The sequence below is a fragment of the Ranitomeya variabilis genome, chromosome 7, assembly GCF_051348905.1.
Source record: "Ranitomeya variabilis isolate aRanVar5 chromosome 7, aRanVar5.hap1, whole genome shotgun sequence".
Taxonomy (NCBI): domain Eukaryota; kingdom Metazoa; phylum Chordata; class Amphibia; order Anura; family Dendrobatidae; genus Ranitomeya; species Ranitomeya variabilis.
Genome location: NC_135238.1, coordinates 5,154,954 through 5,177,681, shown reverse-complemented (window position 1 = coordinate 5,177,681; position 22,728 = coordinate 5,154,954). Strand labels below are relative to the sequence as shown.

At 45.7% G+C, this 22,728-nt stretch overlaps 1 protein-coding gene across 1 annotated transcript in view; it reads right to left on the bottom strand.

The window, feature by feature from the left end:
* The window catches only part of LOC143785066 (uncharacterized), a 166,340-nt gene that overhangs the window by 124,845 nt on the left and 18,767 nt on the right, over positions 1–22,728 (bottom strand). Inside the window, exons 3-5 of the mRNA XM_077273735.1 lie at positions 20,521–20,759; positions 1,131–1,355; positions 849–880 (exon numbers count right to left, since the gene is read on the bottom strand). Of these exons, the coding sequence (XP_077129850.1) occupies positions 849–880; positions 1,131–1,355; positions 20,521–20,759 (496 nt within the window). The remainder of the gene's footprint in view (positions 1–848; positions 881–1,130; positions 1,356–20,520; positions 20,760–22,728) is intronic.

Sequence of the window (22,728 nt, the reverse complement as noted above, 5' to 3'; positions counted from 1 at the left end):
TCTTTTGGTTGTCCATTTGCTTTGGACTTTATTGCTCAGCTCATGTTATGTTTCTTTTTGTCCAGCTTGTCATTATGATATATTCAGGCTAGCTGGAAGCTCTGGGGAAGCAGATTTGCCCCTCCACACCGTGAGTCGGTGTGGAGATTATTTTTGTAAACTCTGCATGGATTTTTAGTTTTTAATACTGACCGCACAGTATCCTTTCCTATTCTCTAGATTAGTTTTGGCCTCCTTTGCTAAAATCTGTTTTGATTTCTGTGTATGTCATTTCCCTCTCCACTCACAGTCAATATATGTGGGGGGCTATCTTTCCTTTTGGGAATTTCTCTGAGGCAAGATAGCTTTCTGTTTCCATCTTTAGGGGTAGTTAGTTCTCAGGCTGTGACGAGGTGTCTAGGGAGTGACAGGAACATCCCACGGCTATTACTAGTGTTGGTGTTAGGATCAGGAACTGCGGTCAGTAAAGATACCACCTCCTCAGAGCTTGTCCCATGTTGCTCCTTAACCACCAGGTGCCCCCTGGTGTTACACACTAGTTATGGCGCTCCCAGGTGTTACACACTAGTTATGGCGTCCCCTAGTTGTGCTCTGATTCTCTGGGAGCCGCCATGATCTGTGTCCAGTGCCGGCGGTCACACATGCATCGCTCCCTCCTCTTGTACAGACCGGTCAGGAGGAGTCGGCGTAGTAGAAGTGGCTTCTTCCCTCCGGCACTGGACACATGCGGGGATTTCTGTGACATCAGATACATATAGTGGGATGTCTGTAATCTCCAGGATCTTCCTCCGTCCTCACCCGCTGATTATTATATGATAATAATATCGGCAGATCCGACGTTTTCTTACCATTCGTTGTAGGAATCGGTTTTGTACATTTTCTGTAAAGTAAAGAAAAGTGATTATAACCCCCATCAGGACCTGCCGTGTAGTCATCTTCTCCTCTCTGCCCTATGTCCCCCTGAGCTCGGCAGTGACCGCAGTGGTGAGGATGGGGTTAACTACGCGCCATCACATAAGTGATAATGACGGCTTCTCCTCTCCATCACTCTCTTTAGGTGATTCATGACGTACACAACTACTGCCCCCAACATCCTGGGATCAATGATGAAAGCAGAGACGTGTCCTCACCTGCCGCGGTCTGTAGGATCTCCCTCATCCGCAACACTTTTATGGCCATACTCCCCTCTGCAGATTTATCGCCACTGTCTGATGTACAGATCACATCCATGTCGGCCTCGGTCAGTGTCACCAGGGGACACGGGGGGCATCCTCCTGACTCCCACTTTGAGTGTCTTCTTCTCTCGGATTCTGTGTCCTCCAGATCAGTAATGACCATCATCATCTCCTCTGACCCTGATCATACACAGCGACACATTATAACAGGTAGGAGGACTACGACTCCCATCATTGTGTCTAATACACATATTCAATCCTGAGGACTACGACTCCCATCATTGTGTATAACACACATGTACAATCCTGAGTATAGTACATACCTGCTGCAATCAGTGAGGAATGTAATCATCACAATACAACCTTTAATTTAGACATAAGTAAAAATCCCTCAGGGTGAGGACACAAAGACACAAAGATGCCCAGAGACCTCCGTACAGATGATAGAGGACCCCCGCAGTCAGGAGAAGGTTAGATAGTTATCGTTAGGAGAGGTCTAACCAAAATCTGAGAACCAATGGGGACGATCTGACCGGATACTCTGTCGGTGTCCTCACAGCTTATGTTCAGGGCAGATCCCTTAACAAATGGATCAAGAGTAAATCCTGTTGATAGAAAGGGAGGGTCACACATTACCCCATCAGAAAGACCCCCAGGGATCACATAAATAGATGCCCCATGGTCTCCCTATGCGTTTCATATATTGATTCCTCAGGGGAGATAAGGACCAAAAAGGGGTGAACAATATATGAGCCATGGTGGCTGAGACATAAGGATCCAACATTCCCCTGGGGAGAAATCACCTGGTGTAGTGTTATTGCGGCAGTGTGCGTTTATTTCACATACCACCATCACCGAAGATGTCATTTCCGGTGAAGCCAAGCCTGGAATGCACCTGTGGCCGCCAAGTGAGACTTCCGGTGTGCTGCCTCAGAACGGAGGCGTCCCATCCGATGGAGAGCAGGGATTGGAGAGCACTCGTGACTATACGCCATCTCATGGACCATATTGATAAGGACTGCAGGTGACCAGGACATGTGGTCTATAGTAATGATAATGACATAAATGACAACAAAATATAGATCCACATATGGAAAATAACCATTTCATAATTCTAAAGTGGCAGAAAATGTAAGTTAGGGGAGAGGTGAATCTCATCTAGAGAAAATTCACGATGCCTGAATTCCTCTATGAGTGGGGACGAGGCGGAGAACCGCCAATTCTTCCAACCTCCCGAGTAAATAATAGTTCCTGCACCCTCAAAATATATAGAGGGAGGAAAATAAAGTAGAATTGGGGACTTAAAAAGCAGGAAACAATGATAGATCATGGCAAAAAATGTGCAAAATCAATGGATGGATACATTGAGGAGAAGTTCGGGGGGGAATCAGCTAGAAAATGTATCAATACTATTTTACCGTAACGCTGTGCACCCACCTATCAGTGGAGGTTGGCACCCTAGGGGGAAATGAAGTGGCGCCCCCACTCGACAGCGGTTCTCTCTAGGAATCCCTCTCCTAAATGAAACAGCTGAAGGTGACGGTCTCATTGAGACCAAGCGCTACTTGTGTCCTAAGATGGTATATCCGCCTAGTCTCACATTGTAGGACATGTCGATTCCGATTACCTCCACTCTTAGGGATATTGACCTTGTCAATTTCCATGACACTCAAGAGGAAAGCATCAGCATTGTGGGTGATGTTAATACGGTATGTCCGACCAAGAAATTGTCTCTTTTGTGGGCGTCATCTCTAAGATGTTCTCCAATACTCCTTCTAAGTTCTCGGGTTCATTTCCCTATATATTCTAGGCCTCATTGGCATGCAGCCCTATATATAATGCTTTTTGTTCACCAGTTTGTGAAGGAGGGAAATTGGTATTCTGCTCCTGTGACACTGCTTGTAAAGGTATTGCCTATTGCCATTACCAGGCAGGCAATGCATCCACTACATTTGAAATATCAAGGATATTGGAAAAAAGCCATGTTGTACATTTGGGGGGGGGGGGGGGGGGGACAAATGACTATGGACAAGTCTATCACCTATGGACCTGCCTTTTTGAAAGGTGATTCTAGGACTTGAGCTGACGAAATCTCCAATGTCCCCATCCATCTGAAAAATTGGCCAATATTTTTGTAGGATCCAACAAGCCTGTTGTGAGCCACTGTCAAAGGTAGCGATGTAATGAAGGGGAGGCGAGGAACAAGAAGATAAGTTATATTTATGTTCTTAGTCTCATTGTAAGCCCTACTTAAGATCCCATCCGGATACCCCCTGTCGAGAAAGCGTTTATGAAGAATCTTGGACTGATCTTTATAATCTGTGTCAGAGGAACAATTACGTGTTACCCCTGGAGATGCCTTTTTTCAAAGGTATAGAGTAGTGACTGTCCAAGCGAAGTAGGACATTACTAGAAGTGAGTTTTCTATAAATTTTGGTTTGTAAATGCCCTTCAGGAGTTTTTCGTAGAGCGATATCCAGAAACGGATGCTCCATTGAATAACACTCTGAAGTAATAGATATACACAAGCAATTATGGTTCAAACTGGACATAAAATTAGAAAAACTAGTTGGATCACAGTTCCATAAGACCAGAAAGTTGTCAATATAGCATGACCATAAAACAATTTTGTGGGTGTCCTTAAAACAGTTCTCACCAAAAACCATGGTCTCCTCAAACCAACCCAGGAGCAAGCTGCATATGATGGCACACAACGGCTGCCTAAGAATGTGCCCATGAGCTGTTGGTAAAAGGAGCCACTGATGAGAAAAAAGGTCTTGGTGAGACAAAATTCCAAAAGTGTCAAAAGAAACTCATTATGCCCCAAACATTGCTGACCTCTTCTCTGTAAGAAGAATCACACTGCTTTAGGACCATCACAATGATTTATGGAGGAATATAATGCATGTAGATCAATGCTACCCCAAATCATGTCTGGTTCAAGGGTAATTCCATCCATCTTTCTTAGTGAATCAGTAGATTCTCTGGTGTTGGACGTCTTCAGCGATGGGCGGTATGTGATTTCAACACACACTCTCGCCATAACACTACACCAGGCGATTTCTCCCCACAGGTGGATGTGGGATCCTTAGCTCTCAGTCGCTACAGCTCATATATTATTCCCCCTATTTGGTCCTTATCTCCACCAAGGAATCAATAGATGAAACGCGAAGACAATGGGGCATCTATTTATGTGATCCCTGGACATCTTTCTAATGGGGTAAAGAGTGACCCTCCTGTTCTCTCCAATGGGATAAACTATGAGAACACCACCTGAGTATTGGGTGAGACGGTTCCTATTGATTCTGAGATTTTGGTTATACCTGTCCTAAAGATTAGGAATAAAACTAGCCAATATCATTATCTAACCTTATCCTGACTGCGGGGTCCTCTGTCATCTATAGGGATTTCTCTGGGCGTCTTTGTTTCTTGTCTTTTCTACCTGAGGGAGTTTTACTTAAATCTAAATTAAAGGTTATAAATTAATTATTACGTTCTACATTGCTGACCTCCCCAATCCTGAGTATATACTGAGCACAACTACCATAGCTTTCACCACTGAGCCCACCACATCCCCCATCACACATGCAGTTATGGAGGGATATCTGTTATGGTTCTCAATGGCAAGAGAACATAGCCCAGCAAACATAAGAACTAGCTCTTGGAAGGATGGAAACTAAACTGACCATGAACTAAACCTGCCGCACAACTAACAGTAGCCGGGTAGCGTAGCCTGCGTTTTATCCCTAGACGCCCAGCGCCGGCCGGAGGACTAACTAATCCTGGCAGAGGAAAATATAGTCCTGGCTCACCTCTAGAGAAATTTCCCCGAAAGGCAGACAGAGGCCCCCACAAATATTGGCGGTGATTTTAGATGAAATGACAAACGTAGTATGAAAATAGGTTTAGCAAAATTGAGGTCCGCTTACTAGATAGCAGGAAGACAGAAAGGGCACTTTCATGGTCAGCTGAAAACCCTATCAAAACACCATCCTGAAATTACTTTAAGACTCTAGTATTAACTCATAACATCAGAGTGGCAATTTCAGATCACAAGAGCTTTCCAGACACAGAAACGAAACTACAGCTGTGAACTGGAACAAAATGCAAAAACAAACAAGGACTAAAGTCCAACTTAGCTGGGAGTTGTCTAGCAGCAGGAACATGCACAGAAAGGCTTCTGATTACAATGTTGACCGGCATGGAAGTGACAGAGGAGCAAGGCTAAATAGCGACTCCCACATCCTGATGGAAACAGGTGAACAGAGAGGATGATGCACACCAGTTCAATTCCACCAGTGGCCACCGGGGGAGCCCAAAATCCAATTTCACAACAGTACCCCCCCCTCAAGGAGGGGGCACCGAACCCTCACCAGAACCACCAGGGCGATCAGGATGAGCCCTATGAAAGGCACGGACCAAATCGGAGGCATGAACATCAGAGGCAGTCACCCAAGAATTATCCTCCTGACCGTATCCCTTCCATTTGACCAGATACTGGAGTTTCCGTCTGGAAACACGGGAGTCCAAGATTTTTTCCACAACGTACTCCAACTCGCCCTCAACCAACACCGGAGCAGGAGGCTCAACGGAAGGCACAACCGGTACCTCATACCTGCGCAATAATGACCGATGAAAAACATTATGAATAGAAAAAGATGCAGGGAGGTCCAAATGGAAGGACACAGGGTTAAGAATCTCCAATATCTTGTACGGGCCGATGAACCGAGGCTTAAACTTGGGAGAAGAAACCCTCATAGGGACAAAACGAGAAGACAACCACACCAAGTCCCCAACACAAAGCCGAGGACCAACCCGACGCCGGCGGTTGGCAAAAAGCTGAGTCTTCTCCTGGGACAACTTCAAATTGTCCACTACCTGCCCCCAAATCTGATGCAACCTCTCCACCACAGCATCCACTCCAGGACAATCCGAAGATTCCACCTGACCAGAAGAAAATCGAGGATGAAACCCCGAATTACAGAAAAAGGGAGACACCAAGGTGGCAGAGCTGGCCCGATTATTGAGGGCAAACTCCGCTAAAGGCAAAAAAGCAACCCAATCATCCTGATCTGCAGACACAAAACACCTCAAATATGTCTCCAAGGTCTGATTCGTCCGCTCGGTCTGGCCATTAGTCTGAGGATGGAAAGCAGACGAGAAAGACAAATCTATGCCCATCCTAGCACAGAATGCTCGCCAAAATCTAGACACGAATTGGGTACCTCTGTCAGAAACGATATTCTCCGGAATACCATGCAAACGGACCACATTTTGAAAAAACAGAGGAACCAACTCGGAAGAAGAAGGCAACTTAGGCAGGGGAACCAAATGGACCATCTTAGAGAAACGATCACACACCACCCAGATGACAGACATCTTCTGAGAAACAGGAAGATCCGAAATAAAATCCATCGAGATGTGCGTCCAGGGCCTCTTCGGGATAGGCAAGGGCAACAACAATCCACTAGCCCGAGAACAACAAGGCTTGGCCCGAGCACAAACGTCACAAGACTGCACGAAGCCTCGCACATCTCGAGACAGGGAAGGCCACCAGAAGGACCTTGCCACCAAATCCCTGGTACCAAAGATTCCAGGATGACCTGCCAACGCAGAAGAATGAACCTCAGAAATGACTTTACTGGTCCAATCATCAGGAACAAACAGTCTACCAGGTGGGCAACGATCAGGTCTATCCGCCTGAAACTCCTGCAAGGCCCGCCGCAGGTCTGGAGAAACGGCAGACAATATCACTCCATCCTTAAGGATACCTGTAGGTTCAGAATTACCAGGGGAGTCAGGCTCAAAACTCCTAGAAAGGGCATCCGCCTTAACATTCTTAGAACCCGGCAGGTAGGACACCACAAAATTAAACCGAGAGAAAAACAACGACCAGCGCGCCTGTCTAGGATTCAGGCGTCTGGCGGACTCAAGATAAATTAGATTTTTGTGGTCAGTCAATACCACCACCTGATGTCTAGCCCCCTCAAGCCAATGACGCCACTCCTCAAAAGCCCACTTCATGGCCAAAAGCTCCCGATTCCCAACATCATAATTCCGCTCGGCGGGCGAAAATTTACGCGAGAAAAAAGCACAAGGTCTCATCACGGAGCAATCGGAACTTCTCTGCGACAAAACCGCCCCAGCTCCGATTTCAGAAGCGTCGACCTCAACCTGAAAAGGAAGAGCAACATCAGGCTGACGCAACACAGGGGCGGAAGAAAAGCGGCGCTTAAGCTCCCGAAAGGCCTCCACAGCAGCAGGGGACCAATCAGCAACATCAGCACCCTTCTTAGTCAAATCAGTCAATGGTTTAACAACATCAGAAAAACCAGCAATAAATCGACGATAAAAGTTAGCAAAGCCCAAAAATTTCTGAAGACTCTTAAGAGAAGAGGGTTGCGTCCAATCACAAATAGCCTGAACCTTGACAGGATCCATCTCGATGGAAGAGGGGGAAAAAATATATCCCAAAAAGGAAATCTTTTGAACCCCAAAAACGCACTTAGAACCCTTCACACACAAGGAATTAGACCGCAAAACCTGAAAAACCCTCCTGACCTGCTGGACATGAGAGTCCCAGTCATCCGAAAAAATCAAAATATCATCCAGATACACAATCATAAATTTATCCAAATAATCACGGAAAATGTCATGCATAAAGGACTGAAAGACTGAAGGGGCATTTGAAAGACCAAAAGGCATCACCAAATACTCAAAGTGGCCCTCGGGCGTATTAAATGCGGTTTTCCACTCATCCCCCTGCTTAATTCGCACCAAATTATACGCCCCACGGAGATCTATCTTAGAGAACCACTTGGCCCCCTTTATGCGAGCAAACAAATCAGTCAGCAGTGGCAACGGATATTGATATTTAACCGTGATTTTATTCAAAAGCCGATAATCAATGCACGGCCTCAAAGAGCCATCTTTCTTAGCCACAAAGAAAAAACCGGCTCCTAAGGGAGATGACGAAGGACGAATATGTCCCTTTTCCAAGGACTCCTTTATATATTCTCGCATAGCAGCATGTTCAGGCACAGACAGATTAAATAAACGACCCTTAGGGTATTTACTACCCGGAATCAAATCTATGGCACAATCGCACTCCCGGTGCGGAGGTAATGAACCAAGCTTAGGTTCTTCAAAAACGTCACGATATTCAGTCAAGAATTCAGGAATCTCAGAGGGAATAGATGATGAAATGGAAACCACAGGTACGTCCCCATGCGTCCCCTTACATCCCCAGCTTAACACAGACATAGCTTTCCAGTCAAGGACTGGGTTATGAGATTGCAGCCATGGCAATCCAAGCACCAACACATCATGTAGGTTATACAGCACAAGAAAGCGAATAATCTCCTGGTGATCCGGATTAATCTGCATAGTTACTTGTGTCCAGTATTGTGGTTTATTGCTAGCCAATGGGGTGGAGTCAATCCCCTTCAGGGGTATAGGAGTTTCAAGAGGCTCCAAATCATACCCACAGCGTTTGGCAAAGGACCAATCCATAAGACTCAAAGCGGCGCCAGAGTCGACATAGGCATCCGCGGTAATAGATGATAAAGAACAAATCAGGGTCACAGATAGAATAAACTTAGACTGTAAAGTGCCAATTGAAACAGACTTATCAAGCTTCTTAGTACGCTTAGAGCATGCTGATATAACATGAGTTGAATCACCGCAATAGAAGCACAACCCATTTTTTCGTCTAAAATTCTGCCGTTCACTTCTGGACAGAATTCTATCACATTGCATATTCTCTGGCGTCTTCTCAGTAGACACCGCCAAATGGTGCACAGGTTTGCGCTCCCGCAGACGCCTATCGATCTGGATAGCCATTGTCATGGACTCATTCAGACCCGCAGGCACAGGGAACCCCACCATAACATCCTTAATGGCATCAGAGAGACCCTCTCTGAAATTCGCCGCCAGGGCGCACTCATTCCACTGAGTAAGCACAGCCCATTTACGGAATTTCTGGCAGTATATTTCAGCTTCGTCTTCCCCCTGAGATAGGGACATCAAGGCCTTTTCCGCCTGAAGTTCTAACTGAGGTTCCTCATAAAGCAACCCCAAGGCCAGAAAAAACGCATCCACATTGAGCAACGCAGGATCCCCTGGAGCCAATGCAAAAGCCCAATCCTGAGGGTCGCCCCGGAGCAAGGAAATCACAATCCTGACCTGCTGAGCAGGATCTCCAGCAGAGCGAGATTTCAGGGACAAAAACAACTTGCAATTATTTTTGAAATTTTGAAAGCAAGATCTATTCCCCGAGAAAAATTCAGGCAAAGGAATTCTAGGTTCAGATATAGGAACATGAACAACAAAATCTTGTAAATTTTGAACTTTCGTGGTGAGATTATTCAAACCTGCAGCTAAACTCTGAATATCCATTTTAAACAGGTGAACACAGAGCCATTCCAGGATTAGAAGGAGAGAGAGAGAGAAAGGCTGCAATATAGGCAGACTTGCAAGAGATTCAATTACAAGCACACGCAGAACTGAAGGAAAAAAAAAAAATCTTCAGCAGACTTCTCTTTTCTCTCCTTTCTCTGTCAATTAATTTAACCCTTTTTGGCCGGTCAAACTGTTATGGTTCTCAATGGCAAGAGAACATAGCCCAGCAAACATAAGAACTAGCTCTTGGAAGGATGGAAACTAAACTGACCATGAACTAAACCTGCCACACAACTAACAGTAGCCGGGTAGCGTAGCCTGCGTTTTATCCCTAGACGCCCAGCGCCGGCCGGAGGACTAACTAATCCTGGCAGAGGAAAATATAGTCCTGGCTCACCTCTAGAGAAATTTCCCCGAAAGGCAGACAGAGGCCCCCACAAATATTGGCGGTGATTTTAGATGAAATGACAAACGTAGTATGAAAATAGGTTTAGCAAAATTGAGGTCCGCTTACTAGATAGCAGGAAGACAGAAAGGGCACTTTCATGGTCAGCTGAAAACCCTATCAAAACACCATCCTGAAATTACTTTAAGACTCTAGTATTAACTCATAACATCAGAGTGGCAATTTCAGATCACAAGAGCTTTCCAGACACAGAAACGAAACTACAGCTGTGAACTGGAACAAAATGCAAAAACAAACAAGGACTAAAGTCCAACTTAGCTGGGAGTTGTCTAGCAGCAGGAACATGCACAGAAAGGCTTCTGATTACAATGTTGACCGGCATGGAAGTGACAGAGGAGCAAGGCTAAATAGCGACTCCCACATCCTGATGGAAACAGGTGAACAGAGAGGATGATGCACACCAGTTCAATTCCACCAGTGGCCACCGGGGGAGCCCAAAATCCAATTTCACAACAGTACCCCCCCCTCAAGGAGGGGGCACCGAACCCTCACCAGAACCACCAGGGCGATCAGGATGAGCCCTATGAAAGGCACGGACCAAATCGGAGGCATGAACATCAGAGGCAGTCACCCAAGAATTATCCTCCTGACCGTATCCCTTCCATTTGACCAGATACTGGAGTTTCCGTCTGGAAACACGGGAGTCCAAGATTTTTTCCACAACGTACTCCAACTCGCCCTCAACCAACACCGGAGCAGGAGGCTCAACGGAAGGCACAACCGGTACCTCATACCTGCGCAATAATGACCGATGAAAAACATTCTGAATAGAAAAAGATGCAGGGAGGTCCAAATGGAAGGACACAGGGTTAAGAATCTCCAATATCTTGTACGGGCCGATGAACCGAGGCTTAAACTTGGGAGAAGAAACCCTCATAGGGACAAAACGAGAAGACAACCACACCAAGTCCCCAACACAAAGCCGAGGACCAACCCGACGCCGGCGGTTGGCAAAAAGCTGAGTCTTCTCCTGGGACAACTTCAAATTGTCCACTACCTGCCCCCAAATCTGATGCAACCTCTCCACCACAGCATCCACTCCAGGACAATCCGAAGATTCCACCTGACCAGAAGAAAATCGAGGATGAAACCCCGAATTACAGAAAAAGGGAGACACCAAGGTGGCAGAGCTGGCCCGATTATTGAGGGCAAACTCCGCTAAAGGCAAAAAAGCAACCCAATCATCCTGATCTGCAGACACAAAACACCTCAAATATGTCTCCAAGGTCTGATTCGTCCGCTCGGTCTGGCCATTAGTCTGAGGATGGAAAGCAGACGAGAAAGACAAATCTATGCCCATCCTAGCACAGAATGCTCGCCAAAATCTAGACACGAATTGGGTACCTCTGTCAGAAACGATATTCTCTGGAATACCATGCAAACGGACCACATTTTGAAAAAAACAGAGGAACCAACTCGGAAGAAGAAGGCAACTTAGGCAGGGGAACCAAATGGACCATCTTAGAGAAACGATCACACACCACCCAGATGACAGACATCTTCTGAGAAACAGGAAGATCCGAAATAAAATCCATCGAGATGTGCGTCCAGGGCCTCTTCGGGATAGGCAAGGGCAACAACAATCCACTAGCCCGAGAACAACAAGGCTTGGCCCGAGCACAAACGTCACAAGACTGCACGAAGCCTCGCACATCTCGAGACAGGGAAGGCCACCAGAAGGACCTTGCCACCAAATCCCTGGTACCAAAGATTCCAGGATGACCTGCCAACGCAGAAGAATGAACCTCAGAAATGACTTTACTGGTCCAATCATCAGGAACAAACAGTCTACCAGGTGGGCAACGATCAGGTCTATCCGCCTGAAACTCCTGCAAGGCCCGCCGCAGGTCTGGAGAAACGGCAGACAATATCACTCCATCCTTAAGGATACCTGTAGGTTCAGAATTACCAGGGGAGTCAGGCTCAAAACTCCTAGAAAGGGCATCCGCCTTAACATTCTTAGAACCCGGCAGGTAGGACACCACAAAATTAAACCGAGAGAAAAACAACGACCAGCGCGCCTGTCTAGGATTCAGGCGTCTGGCGGACTCAAGATAAATTAGATTTTTGTGGTCAGTCAATACCACCACCTGATGTCTAGCCCCCTCAAGCCAATGACGCCACTCCTCAAAAGCCCACTTCATGGCCAAAAGCTCCCGATTCCCAACATCATAATTCCGCTCGGCGGGCGAAAATTTACGCGAGAAAAAAGCACAAGGTCTCATCACGGAGCAATCGGAACTTCTCTGCGACAAAACCGCCCCAGCTCCGATTTCAGAAGCGTCGACCTCAACCTGAAAAGGAAGAGCAACATCAGGCTGACGCAACACAGGGGCGGAAGAAAAGCGGCGCTTAAGCTCCCGAAAGGCCTCCACAGCAGCAGGGGACCAATCAGCAACATCAGCACCCTTCTTAGTCAAATCAGTCAATGGTTTAACAACATCAGAAAAACCAGCAATAAATCGACGATAAAAGTTAGCAAAGCCCAAAAATTTCTGAAGACTCTTAAGAGAAGAGGGTTGCATCCAATCACAAATAGCCTGAACCTTGACAGGATCCATCTCGATGGAAGAGGGGGAAAAAATATATCCCAAAAAGGAAATCTTTTGAACCCCAAAAACGCACTTAGAACCCTTCACACACAAGGAATTAGACCGCAAAACCTGAAAAACCCTCCTGACCTGCTGGACATGAGAGTCCCAGTCATCCGAAAAAATCAAAATATCATCCAGATACACAATCATAAATTTATCCAAATAATCACGGAAAATGTCATGCATAAAGGACTGAAAGACTGAAGGGGCATTTGAAAGACCAAAAGGCATCACCAAATACTCAAAGTGGCCCTCGGGCGTATTAAATGCGGTTTTCCACTCATCCCCCTGCTTAATTCGCACCAAATTATACGCCCCACGGAGATCTATCTTAGAGAACCACTTGGCCCCCTTTATGCGAGCAAACAAATCAGTCAGCAGTGGCAACGGATATTGATATTTAACCGTGATTTTATTCAAAAGCCGATAATCAATGCACGGCCTCAAAGAGCCATCTTTCTTAGCCACAAAGAAAAAACCGGCTCCTAAGGGAGATGACGAAGGACGAATATGTCCCTTTTCCAAGGACTCCTTTATATATTCTCGCATAGCAGCATGTTCAGGCACAGACAGATTAAATAAACGACCCTTAGGGTATTTACTACCCGGAATCAAATCTATGGCACAATCGCACTCCCGGTGCGGAGGTAATGAACCAAGCTTAGGTTCTTCAAAAACGTCACGATATTCAGTCAAGAATTCAGGAATCTCAGAGGGAATAGATGATGAAATGGAAACCACAGGTACGTCCCCATGCGTCCCCTTACATCCCCAGCTTAACACAGACATAGCTTTCCAGTCAAGGACTGGGTTATGAGATTGCAGCCATGGCAATCCAAGCACCAACACATCATGTAGGTTATACAGCACAAGAAAGCGAATAATCTCCTGGTGATCCGGATTAATCTGCATAGTTACTTGTGTCCAGTATTGTGGTTTATTGCTAGCCAATGGGGTGGAGTCAATCCCCTTCAGGGGTATAGGAGTTTCAAGAGGCTCCAAATCATACCCACAGCGTTTGGCAAAGGACCAATCCATAAGACTCAAAGCGGCGCCAGAGTCGACATAGGCATCCGCGGTAATAGATGATAAAGAACAAATCAGGGTCACAGATAGAATAAACTTAGACTGTAAAGTGCCAATTGAAACAGACTTATCAAGCTTCTTAGTACGCTTAGAGCATGCTGATATAACATGAGTTGAATCACCGCAATAGAAGCACAACCCATTTTTTCGTCTAAAATTCTGCCGTTCACTTCTGGACAGAATTCTATCACATTGCATATTCTCTGGCGTCTTCTCAGTAGACACCGCCAAATGGTGCACAGGTTTGCGCTCCCGCAGACGCCTATCGATCTGGATAGCCATTGTCATGGACTCATTCAGACCCGCAGGCACAGGGAACCCCACCATAACATCCTTAATGGCATCAGAGAGACCCTCTCTGAAATTCGCCGCCAGGGCGCACTCATTCCACTGAGTAAGCACAGCCCATTTACGGAATTTCTGGCAGTATATTTCAGCTTCGTCTTCCCCCTGAGATAGGGACATCAAGGCCTTTTCCGCCTGAAGTTCTAACTGAGGTTCCTCATAAAGCAACCCCAAGGCCAGAAAAAACGCATCCACATTGAGCAACGCAGGATCCCCTGGAGCCAATGCAAAAGCCCAATCCTGAGGGTCGCCCCGGAGCAAGGAAATCACAATCCTGACCTGCTGAGCAGGATCTCCAGCAGAGCGAGATTTCAGGGACAAAAACAACTTGCAATTATTTTTGAAATTTTGAAAGCAAGATCTATTCCCCGAGAAAAATTCAGGCAAAGGAATTCTAGGTTCAGATATAGGAACATGAACAACAAAATCTTGTAAATTTTGAACTTTCGTGGTGAGATTATTCAAACCTGCAGCTAAACTCTGAATATCCATTTTAAACAGGTGAACACAGAGCCATTCCAGGATTAGAAGGAGAGAGAGAGAGAAAGGCTGCAATATAGGCAGACTTGCAAGAGATTCAATTACAAGCACACGCAGAACTGAAGGAAAAAAAAAAAATCTTCAGCAGACTTCTCTTTTCTCTCCTTTCTCTGTCAATTAATTTAACCCTTTTTGGCCGGTCAAACTGTTATGGTTCTCAATGGCAAGAGAACATAGCCCAGCAAACATAAGAACTAGCTCTTGGAAGGATGGAAACTAAACTGACCATGAACTAAACCTGCCACACAACTAACAGTAGCCGGGTAGCGTAGCCTGCGTTTTATCCCTAGACGCCCAGCGCCGGCCGGAGGACTAACTAATCCTGGCAGAGGAAAATATAGTCCTGGCTCACCTCTAGAGAAATTTCCCCGAAAGGCAGACAGAGGCCCCCACAAATATTGGCGGTGATTTTAGATGAAATGACAAACGTAGTATGAAAATAGGTTTAGCAAAATTGAGGTCCGCTTACTAGATAGCAGGAAGACAGAAAGGGCACTTTCATGGTCAGCTGAAAACCCTATCAAAACACCATCCTGAAATTACTTTAAGACTCTAGTATTAACTCATAACATCAGAGTGGCAATTTCAGATCACAAGAGCTTTCCAGACACAGAAACGAAACTACAGCTGTGAACTGGAACAAAATGCAAAAACAAACAAGGACTAAAGTCCAACTTAGCTGGGAGTTGTCTAGCAGCAGGAACATGCACAGAAAGGCTTCTGATTACAATGTTGACCGGCATGGAAGTGACAGAGGAGCAAGGCTAAATAGCGACTCCCACATCCTGATGGAAACAGGTGAACAGAGAGGATGATGCACACCAGTTCAATTCCACCAGTGGCCACCGGGGGAGCCCAAAATCCAATTTCACAACAGTACCCCCCCCTCAAGGAGGGGGCACCGAACCCTCACCAGAACCACCAGGGCGATCAGGATGAGCCCTATGAAAGGCACGGACCAAATCGGAGGCATGAACATCAGAGGCAGTCACCCAAGAATTATCCTCCTGACCGTATCCCTTCCATTTGACCAGATACTGGAGTTTCCGTCTGGAAACACGGGAGTCCAAGATTTTTTCCACAACGTACTCCAACTCGCCCTCAACCAACACCGGAGCAGGAGGCTCAACGGAAGGCACAACCGGTACCTCATACCTGCGCAATAATGACCGATGAAAAACATTATGAATAGAAAAAGATGCAGGGAGGTCCAAATGGAAGGACACAGGGTTAAGAATCTCCAATATCTTGTACGGGCCGATGAACCGAGGCTTAAACTTGGGAGAAGAAACCCTCATAGGGACAAAATGAGAAGACAACCACACCAAGTCCCCAACACAAAGCCGAGGACCAACCCGACGCCGGCGGTTGGCAAAAAGCTGAGTCTTCTCCTGGGACAACTTCAAATTGTCCACTACCTGCCCCCAAATCTGATGCAACCTCTCCACCACAGCATCCACTCCAGGACAATCCGAAGATTCCACCTGACCAGAAGAAAATCGAGGATGAAACCCCGAATTACAGAAAAAGGGAGACACCAAGGTGGCAGAGCTGGCCCGATTATTGAGGGCAAACTCCGCTAAAGGCAAAAAAGCAACCCAATCATCCTGATCTGCAGACACAAAACACCTCAAATATGTCTCCAAGGTCTGATTCGTCCGCTCGGTCTGGCCATTAGTCTGAGGATGGAAAGCAGACGAGAAAGACAAATCTATGCCCATCCTAGCACAGAATGCTCGCCAAAATCTAGACACGAATTGGGTACCTCTGTCAGAAACGATATTCTCTGGAATACCATGCAAACGGACCACATTTTGAAAAAAACAGAGGAACCAACTCGGAAGAAGAAGGCAACTTAGGCAGGGGAACCAAATGGACCATCTTAGAGAAACGATCACACACCACCCAGATGACAGACATCTTCTGAGAAACAGGAAGATCCGAAATAAAATCCATCGAGATGTGCGTCCAGGGCCTCTTCGGGATAGGCAAGGGCAACAACAATCCACTAGCCCGAGAACAACAAGGCTTGGCCCGAGCACAAACGTCACAAGACTGCACGAAGCCTCGCACATCTCGAGACAGGGAAGGCCACCAGAAGGACCTTGCCACCAAATCCCTGGTACCAAAGATTCCAGGATGACCTGCCAACGCAGAAGAATGAACCTCAGAAATGACTTTACTGGTCCAATCATCAGGAACAAACAGTCTACCAGGTGGGCAACGATCAGGTCTATCCGCCTGAAACTCCTGCAAGGCCCGCCGCAGGTCTGGAGAAACGGCAGACAATATCACTCCATCCTTAAGGATACCTGTAGGTTCAGAATTACCAGGGGAGTCAGGCTCAAAACTCCTAGAAAGGGCATCCGCCTTAACATTCTTAGAACCCGGCAGGTAGGACACCACAAAATTAAACCGAGAGAAAAACAACGACCAGCGCGCCTGTCTAGGATTCAGGCGTCTGGCGGACTCAAGATAAATTAGATTTTTGTGGTCAGTCAATACCACCACCTGATGTCTAGCCCCCTCAAGCCAATGACGCCACTCCTCAAAAGCCCACTTCATGGCCAAAAGCTCCCGATTCCCAACATCATAATTCCGCTCGGCGGGCGAAAATTTACGCGAGAAAAAAGCACAAGGTCTCATCACGGAGCAATCGGAACTTCTCTGCGACAAAACCGCCCCAGCTCCGATTTCAGAAGCGTCGACCTCAACCTGAAAAGGAAGAGCAACATCAGGCTGACGCAACACAGGGGCGGAAGAAAAGCGGCGCTTAAGCTCCCGAAAGGCCTCCACAGCAGCAGGGGACCAATCAGCAACATCAGCACCCTTCTTAGTCAAATCAGTCAATGGTTTAACAACATCAGAAAAACCAGCAATAAATCGACGATAAAAGTTAGCAAAGCCCAAAAATTTCTGAAGACTCTTAAGAGAAGAGGGTTGCGTCCAATCACAAATAGCCTGAACCTTGACAGGATCCATCTCGATGGAAGAGGGGGAAAAAATATATCCCAAAAAGGAAATCTTTTGAACCCCAAAAACGCACTTAGAACCCTTCACACACAAGGAATTAGACCGCAAAACCTGAAAAACCCTCCTGACCTGCTGGACATGAGAGTCCCAGTCATCCGAAAAAATCAAAATATCATCCAGATACACAATCATAAATTTATCCAAATAATCACGGAAAATGTCATGCATAAAGGACTGAAAGACTGAAGGGGCATTTGAAAGACCAAAAGGCATCACCAAATACTCAAAGTGGCCCTCGGGCGTATTAAATGCGGTTTTCCACTCATCCCCCTGCTTAATTCGCACCAAATTATACGCCCCACGGAGATCTATCTTAGAGAACCACTTGGCCCCCTTTATGCGAGCAAACAAATCAGTCAGCAGTGGCAACGGATATTGATATTTAACCGTGATTTTATTCAAAAGCCGATAATCAATGCACGGCCTCAAAGAGCCATCTTTCTTAGCCACAAAGAAAAAACCGGCTCCTAAGGGAGATGACGAAGGACGAATATGTCCCTTTTCCAAGGACTCCTTTATATATTCTCGCATAGCAGCATGTTCAGGCACAGACAGATTAAATAAACGACCCTTAGGGTATTTACTACCCGGAATCAAATCTATGGCACAATCGCACTCCCGGTGCGGAGGTAATGAACCAAGCTTAGGTTCTTCAAAAACGTCACGATATTCAGTCAAGAATTCAGGAATCTCAGAGGGAATAGATGATGAAATGGAAACCACAGGTACGTCCCCATGCGTCCCCTTACATCCCCAGCTTAACACAGACATAGCTTTCCAGTCAAGGACTGGGTTATGAGATTGCAGCCATGGCAATCCAAGCACCAACACATCATGTAGGTTATACAGCACAAGAAAGCGAATAATCTCCTGGTGATCCGGATTAATCTGCATAGTTACTTGTGTCCAGTATTGTGGTTTATTGCTAGCCAATGGGGTGGAGTCAATCCCCTTCAGGGGTATAGGAGTTTCAAGAGGCTCCAAATCATACCCACAGCGTTTGGCAAAGGACCAATCCATAAGACTCAAAGCGGCGCCAGAGTCGACATAGGCATCCGCGGTAATAGATGATAAAGAACAAATCAGGGTCACAGATAGAATAAACTTAGACTGTAAAGTGCCAATTGAAACAGACTTATCAAGCTTCTTAGTACGCTTAGAGCATGCTGATATAACATGAGTTGAATCACCGCAATAGAAGCACAACCCATTTTTTCGTCTAAAATTCTGCCGTTCACTTCTGGACAGAATTCTATCACATTGCATATTCTCTGGCGTCTTCTCAGTAGACACCGCCAAATGGTGCACAGGTTTGCGCTCCCGCAGACGCCTATCGATCTGGATAGCCATTGTCATGGACTCATTCAGACCCGCAGGCACAGGGAACCCCACCATAACATCCTTAATGGCATCAGAGAGACCCTCTCTGAAATTCGCCGCCAGGGCGCACTCATTCCACTGAGTAAGCACAGCCCATTTACGGAATTTCTGGCAGTATATTTCAGCTTCGTCTTCCCCCTGAGATAGGGACATCAAGGCCTTTTCCGCCTGAAGTTCTAACTGAGGTTCCTCATAAAGCAACCCCAAGGCCAGAAAAAACGCATCCACATTGAGCAACGCAGGATCCCCTGGAGCCAATGCAAAAGCCCAATCCTGAGGGTCGCCCCGGAGCAAGGAAATCACAATCCTGACCTGCTGAGCAGGATCTCCAGCAGAGCGAGATTTCAGGGACAAAAACAACTTGCAATTATTTTTGAAATTTTGAAAGCAAGATCTATTCCCCGAGAAAAATTCAGGCAAAGGAATTCTAGGTTCAGATATAGGAACATGAACAACAAAATCTTGTAAATTTTGAACTTTCGTGGTGAGATTATTCAAACCTGCAGCTAAACTCTGAATATCCATTTTAAACAGGTGAACACAGAGCCATTCCAGGATTAGAAGGAGAGAGAGAGAGAAAGGCTGCAATATAGGCAGACTTGCAAGAGATTCAATTACAAGCACACGCAGAACTGAAGGAAAAAAAAAAATCTTCAGCAGACTTCTCTTTTCTCTCCTTTCTCTGTCAATTAATTTAACCCTTTTTGGCCGGTCAAACTGTTATGGTTCTCAATGGCAAGAGAACATAGCCCAGCAAACATAAGAACTAGCTCTTGGAAGGATGGAAACTAAACTGACCATGAACTAAACCTGCCACACAACTAACAGTAGCCGGGTAGCGTAGCCTGCGTTTTATCCCTAGACGCCCAGCGCCGGCCGGAGGACTAACTAATCCTGGCAGAGGAAAATATAGTCCTGGCTCACCTCTAGAGAAATTTCCCCGAAAGGCAGACAGAGGCCCCCACAAATATTGGCGGTGATTTTAGATGAAATGACAAACGTAGTATGAAAATAGGTTTAGCAAAATTGAGGTCCGCTTACTAGATAGCAGGAAGACAGAAAGGGCACTTTCATGGTCAGCTGAAAACCCTATCAAAACACCATCCTGAAATTACTTTAAGACTCTAGTATTAACTCATAACATCAGAGTGGCAATTTCAGATCACAAGAGCTTTCCAGACACAGAAACGAAACTACAGCTGTGAACTGGAACAAAATGCAAAAACAAACAAGGACTAAAGTCCAACTTAGCTGGGAGTTGTCTAGCAGCAGGAACATGCACAGAAAGGCTTCTGATTACAATGTTGACCGGCATGGAAGTGACAGAGGAGCAAGGCTAAATAGCGACTCCCACATCCTGATGGAAACAGGTGAACAGAGAGGATGATGCACACCAGTTCAATTCCACCAGTGGCCACCGGGGGAGCCCAAAATCCAATTTCACAACAGATATCCAGATTTCTCAGGAGACATCCCGGCATCCTAGTCAGGCGTCTCGTACCGTGTGAGCGGGAGCAGACGTCCAGCATTTTCCGCAGGGTGGAAGTAGGGGTCTGTGACGAGCAGATCATTATGACTGGACTACATCTTTCTACACTTGTCCAGTCGCTCTCATAGTCCGGGGAGCCTGGTATTATATTGCCAGAGCTGATAACAGGTGACAACCGACCAATCAGTGATATCACATCTGGATTCTGGTCCCAGCAGAAGAATCCAACAGATTTATTTCCATCGTTACACCTAAATGCAAAGAGAAAGAAAAACAAACATCTGCAGCAAACATGACAGTCATGAGATATTTATCTGGACTGGCCTACAGGAGGACCGGTGAATCCCCCCGAGGCCCCTGTGCAGGACAGTCCCCACCCCTATGTGATCAGTGGGCGCGGTCACCTGATGCCCTATATACAGGGCACACCGCACTGATTGTTAATGGACACTTGGGATTCTGGGTGAAACCTACTGTTTACCTGCAAAAAAACCATACAACCATCAACGATGTGTGTGAAACTGTGGACATGTGGGTATCTGAGGATTGGGCCCCTGGGTCCCCGGTCTGACTCCAGCACTAGACGTCCAGTTTTACGTCTCCATAACAAATTCCATCACATGTGACAAGAGGATGACGCAGTGTTTTCACAAATGGAGTCCAAAAAGCAGCGGAGAACTTTGTGCCCTCTTCTACATTTCTTCCCTCTTCTCTTTTTCTCTCTTTATTTCTCTTCTCTCATTCTTCTCCATTCTCAATCTCTTTCTCTCTCCGTTTCCTTCTCTTTTTCTCTCCTTAATTCTCTTCTTCTCTCATTCGTCTCTAGGCTCCTTCTCTTCCTCTCTCCTTTTCCTTCTCTTTTTCTCTCTTTATTTCACTTCTCGCATTCTTCTCCAATCTCCTCCTCTCCTTTTGTTTCTTTTCTTCTTTTCCTCTTTGTTCTGTTTTCTATTCCCTTCTTCTCTTCTTCCACCTTTTCTCCACATGTTTGTCCCTGTCTTCAGGGGGTACAGAGGTGTTTTCCAGTCTGGACCCTGATTCTAGAGGAGCCTTCCTTCCCCCATAAGTATACACTGCATTATACCTGGTGCATAGTAGATTGGGGGGCTAGTATACACCTCGGGGGCTTCATGATTGTCTTATAAGGGCAAATAAAGATGGGGACTTCGGTAAAAGATACTGAAACTTGTCACATTTTCAGCATTTTCACATCATTAAACTGTCCTTCCAATAAAGTGATTTTCACATCTATTGTGTTTTATTTCACATTTATTAATAATACATTTAGTCCTGACTATTTATCTGAGCCAGAGAAAATGTTGCATATTATAAGAGACAGATAGCTGAGGTCCCCTGTTTGGACCTTAGGCTGGTTTGGAGCAAGTCCTCCTGATTATCAAAGTGCTCGGAAAACACTGAAAAGAAAGAACGTATTCATTTCTATGTAAATAAATACTTGTTGTTTGTATTTTCAGACTTTTGGGCATCTGTTAAATGCTGCAGGTTTCCAAAAACTCCAAGCAGTTAAAAGAAGTCACTTTGGGCGATTTACCTTTCAATGCCACAAAACACTTTAGAATGCAGACAAGGAGTTTGAAAAATGAGGTTCACCTTTACCGACTTCATAGGATTTATGAGGGTAAGTAGCAGCTAATCTAATGCGGCGCCCTTTGCTAAAAGGTCACCCACAAGTGTGAGCTTTGGGAAATCTCAACGCTGCAGCGCTCTCCTAGAACTGTACTGAACCCCTTTTTAACTCTTTGATGTCTTAACTAGGAGTGAAAAAATATCCTTTTCTGGGATTCGCAACAGATTAGATATTATCAAAATGATTAAACAAATACAGAGGCCTTTTACCAAGCCATCGAAAATGTATTGTTTTATTTAGAAAGTAGGAACAAATTACCTCTTTTAAAAGTGTACAAGCAATGGCTTGTGAAAAAGGGGTGCCAAAGGTGCCCTATTTTGTACTACTAAGTTTGTGTTTTGTACTAACCATTTGAGGAGAACTTGAGAAATCTATTACTGGGAACTTTTACTATTAGTAATGGGACAAAAAGCCACAGAGGTGCTGGAGCGACACCAGGGGGTACTTAAGGGGCCATCATATTTTTGAGAAAGTGAATTCTGTAAAACTGATAGATAAAATATGTATACAGAGAAGATTATACAAGACAAAAAATCACAGATCTACATCCAAATGTTTATGAAAATTAGTTC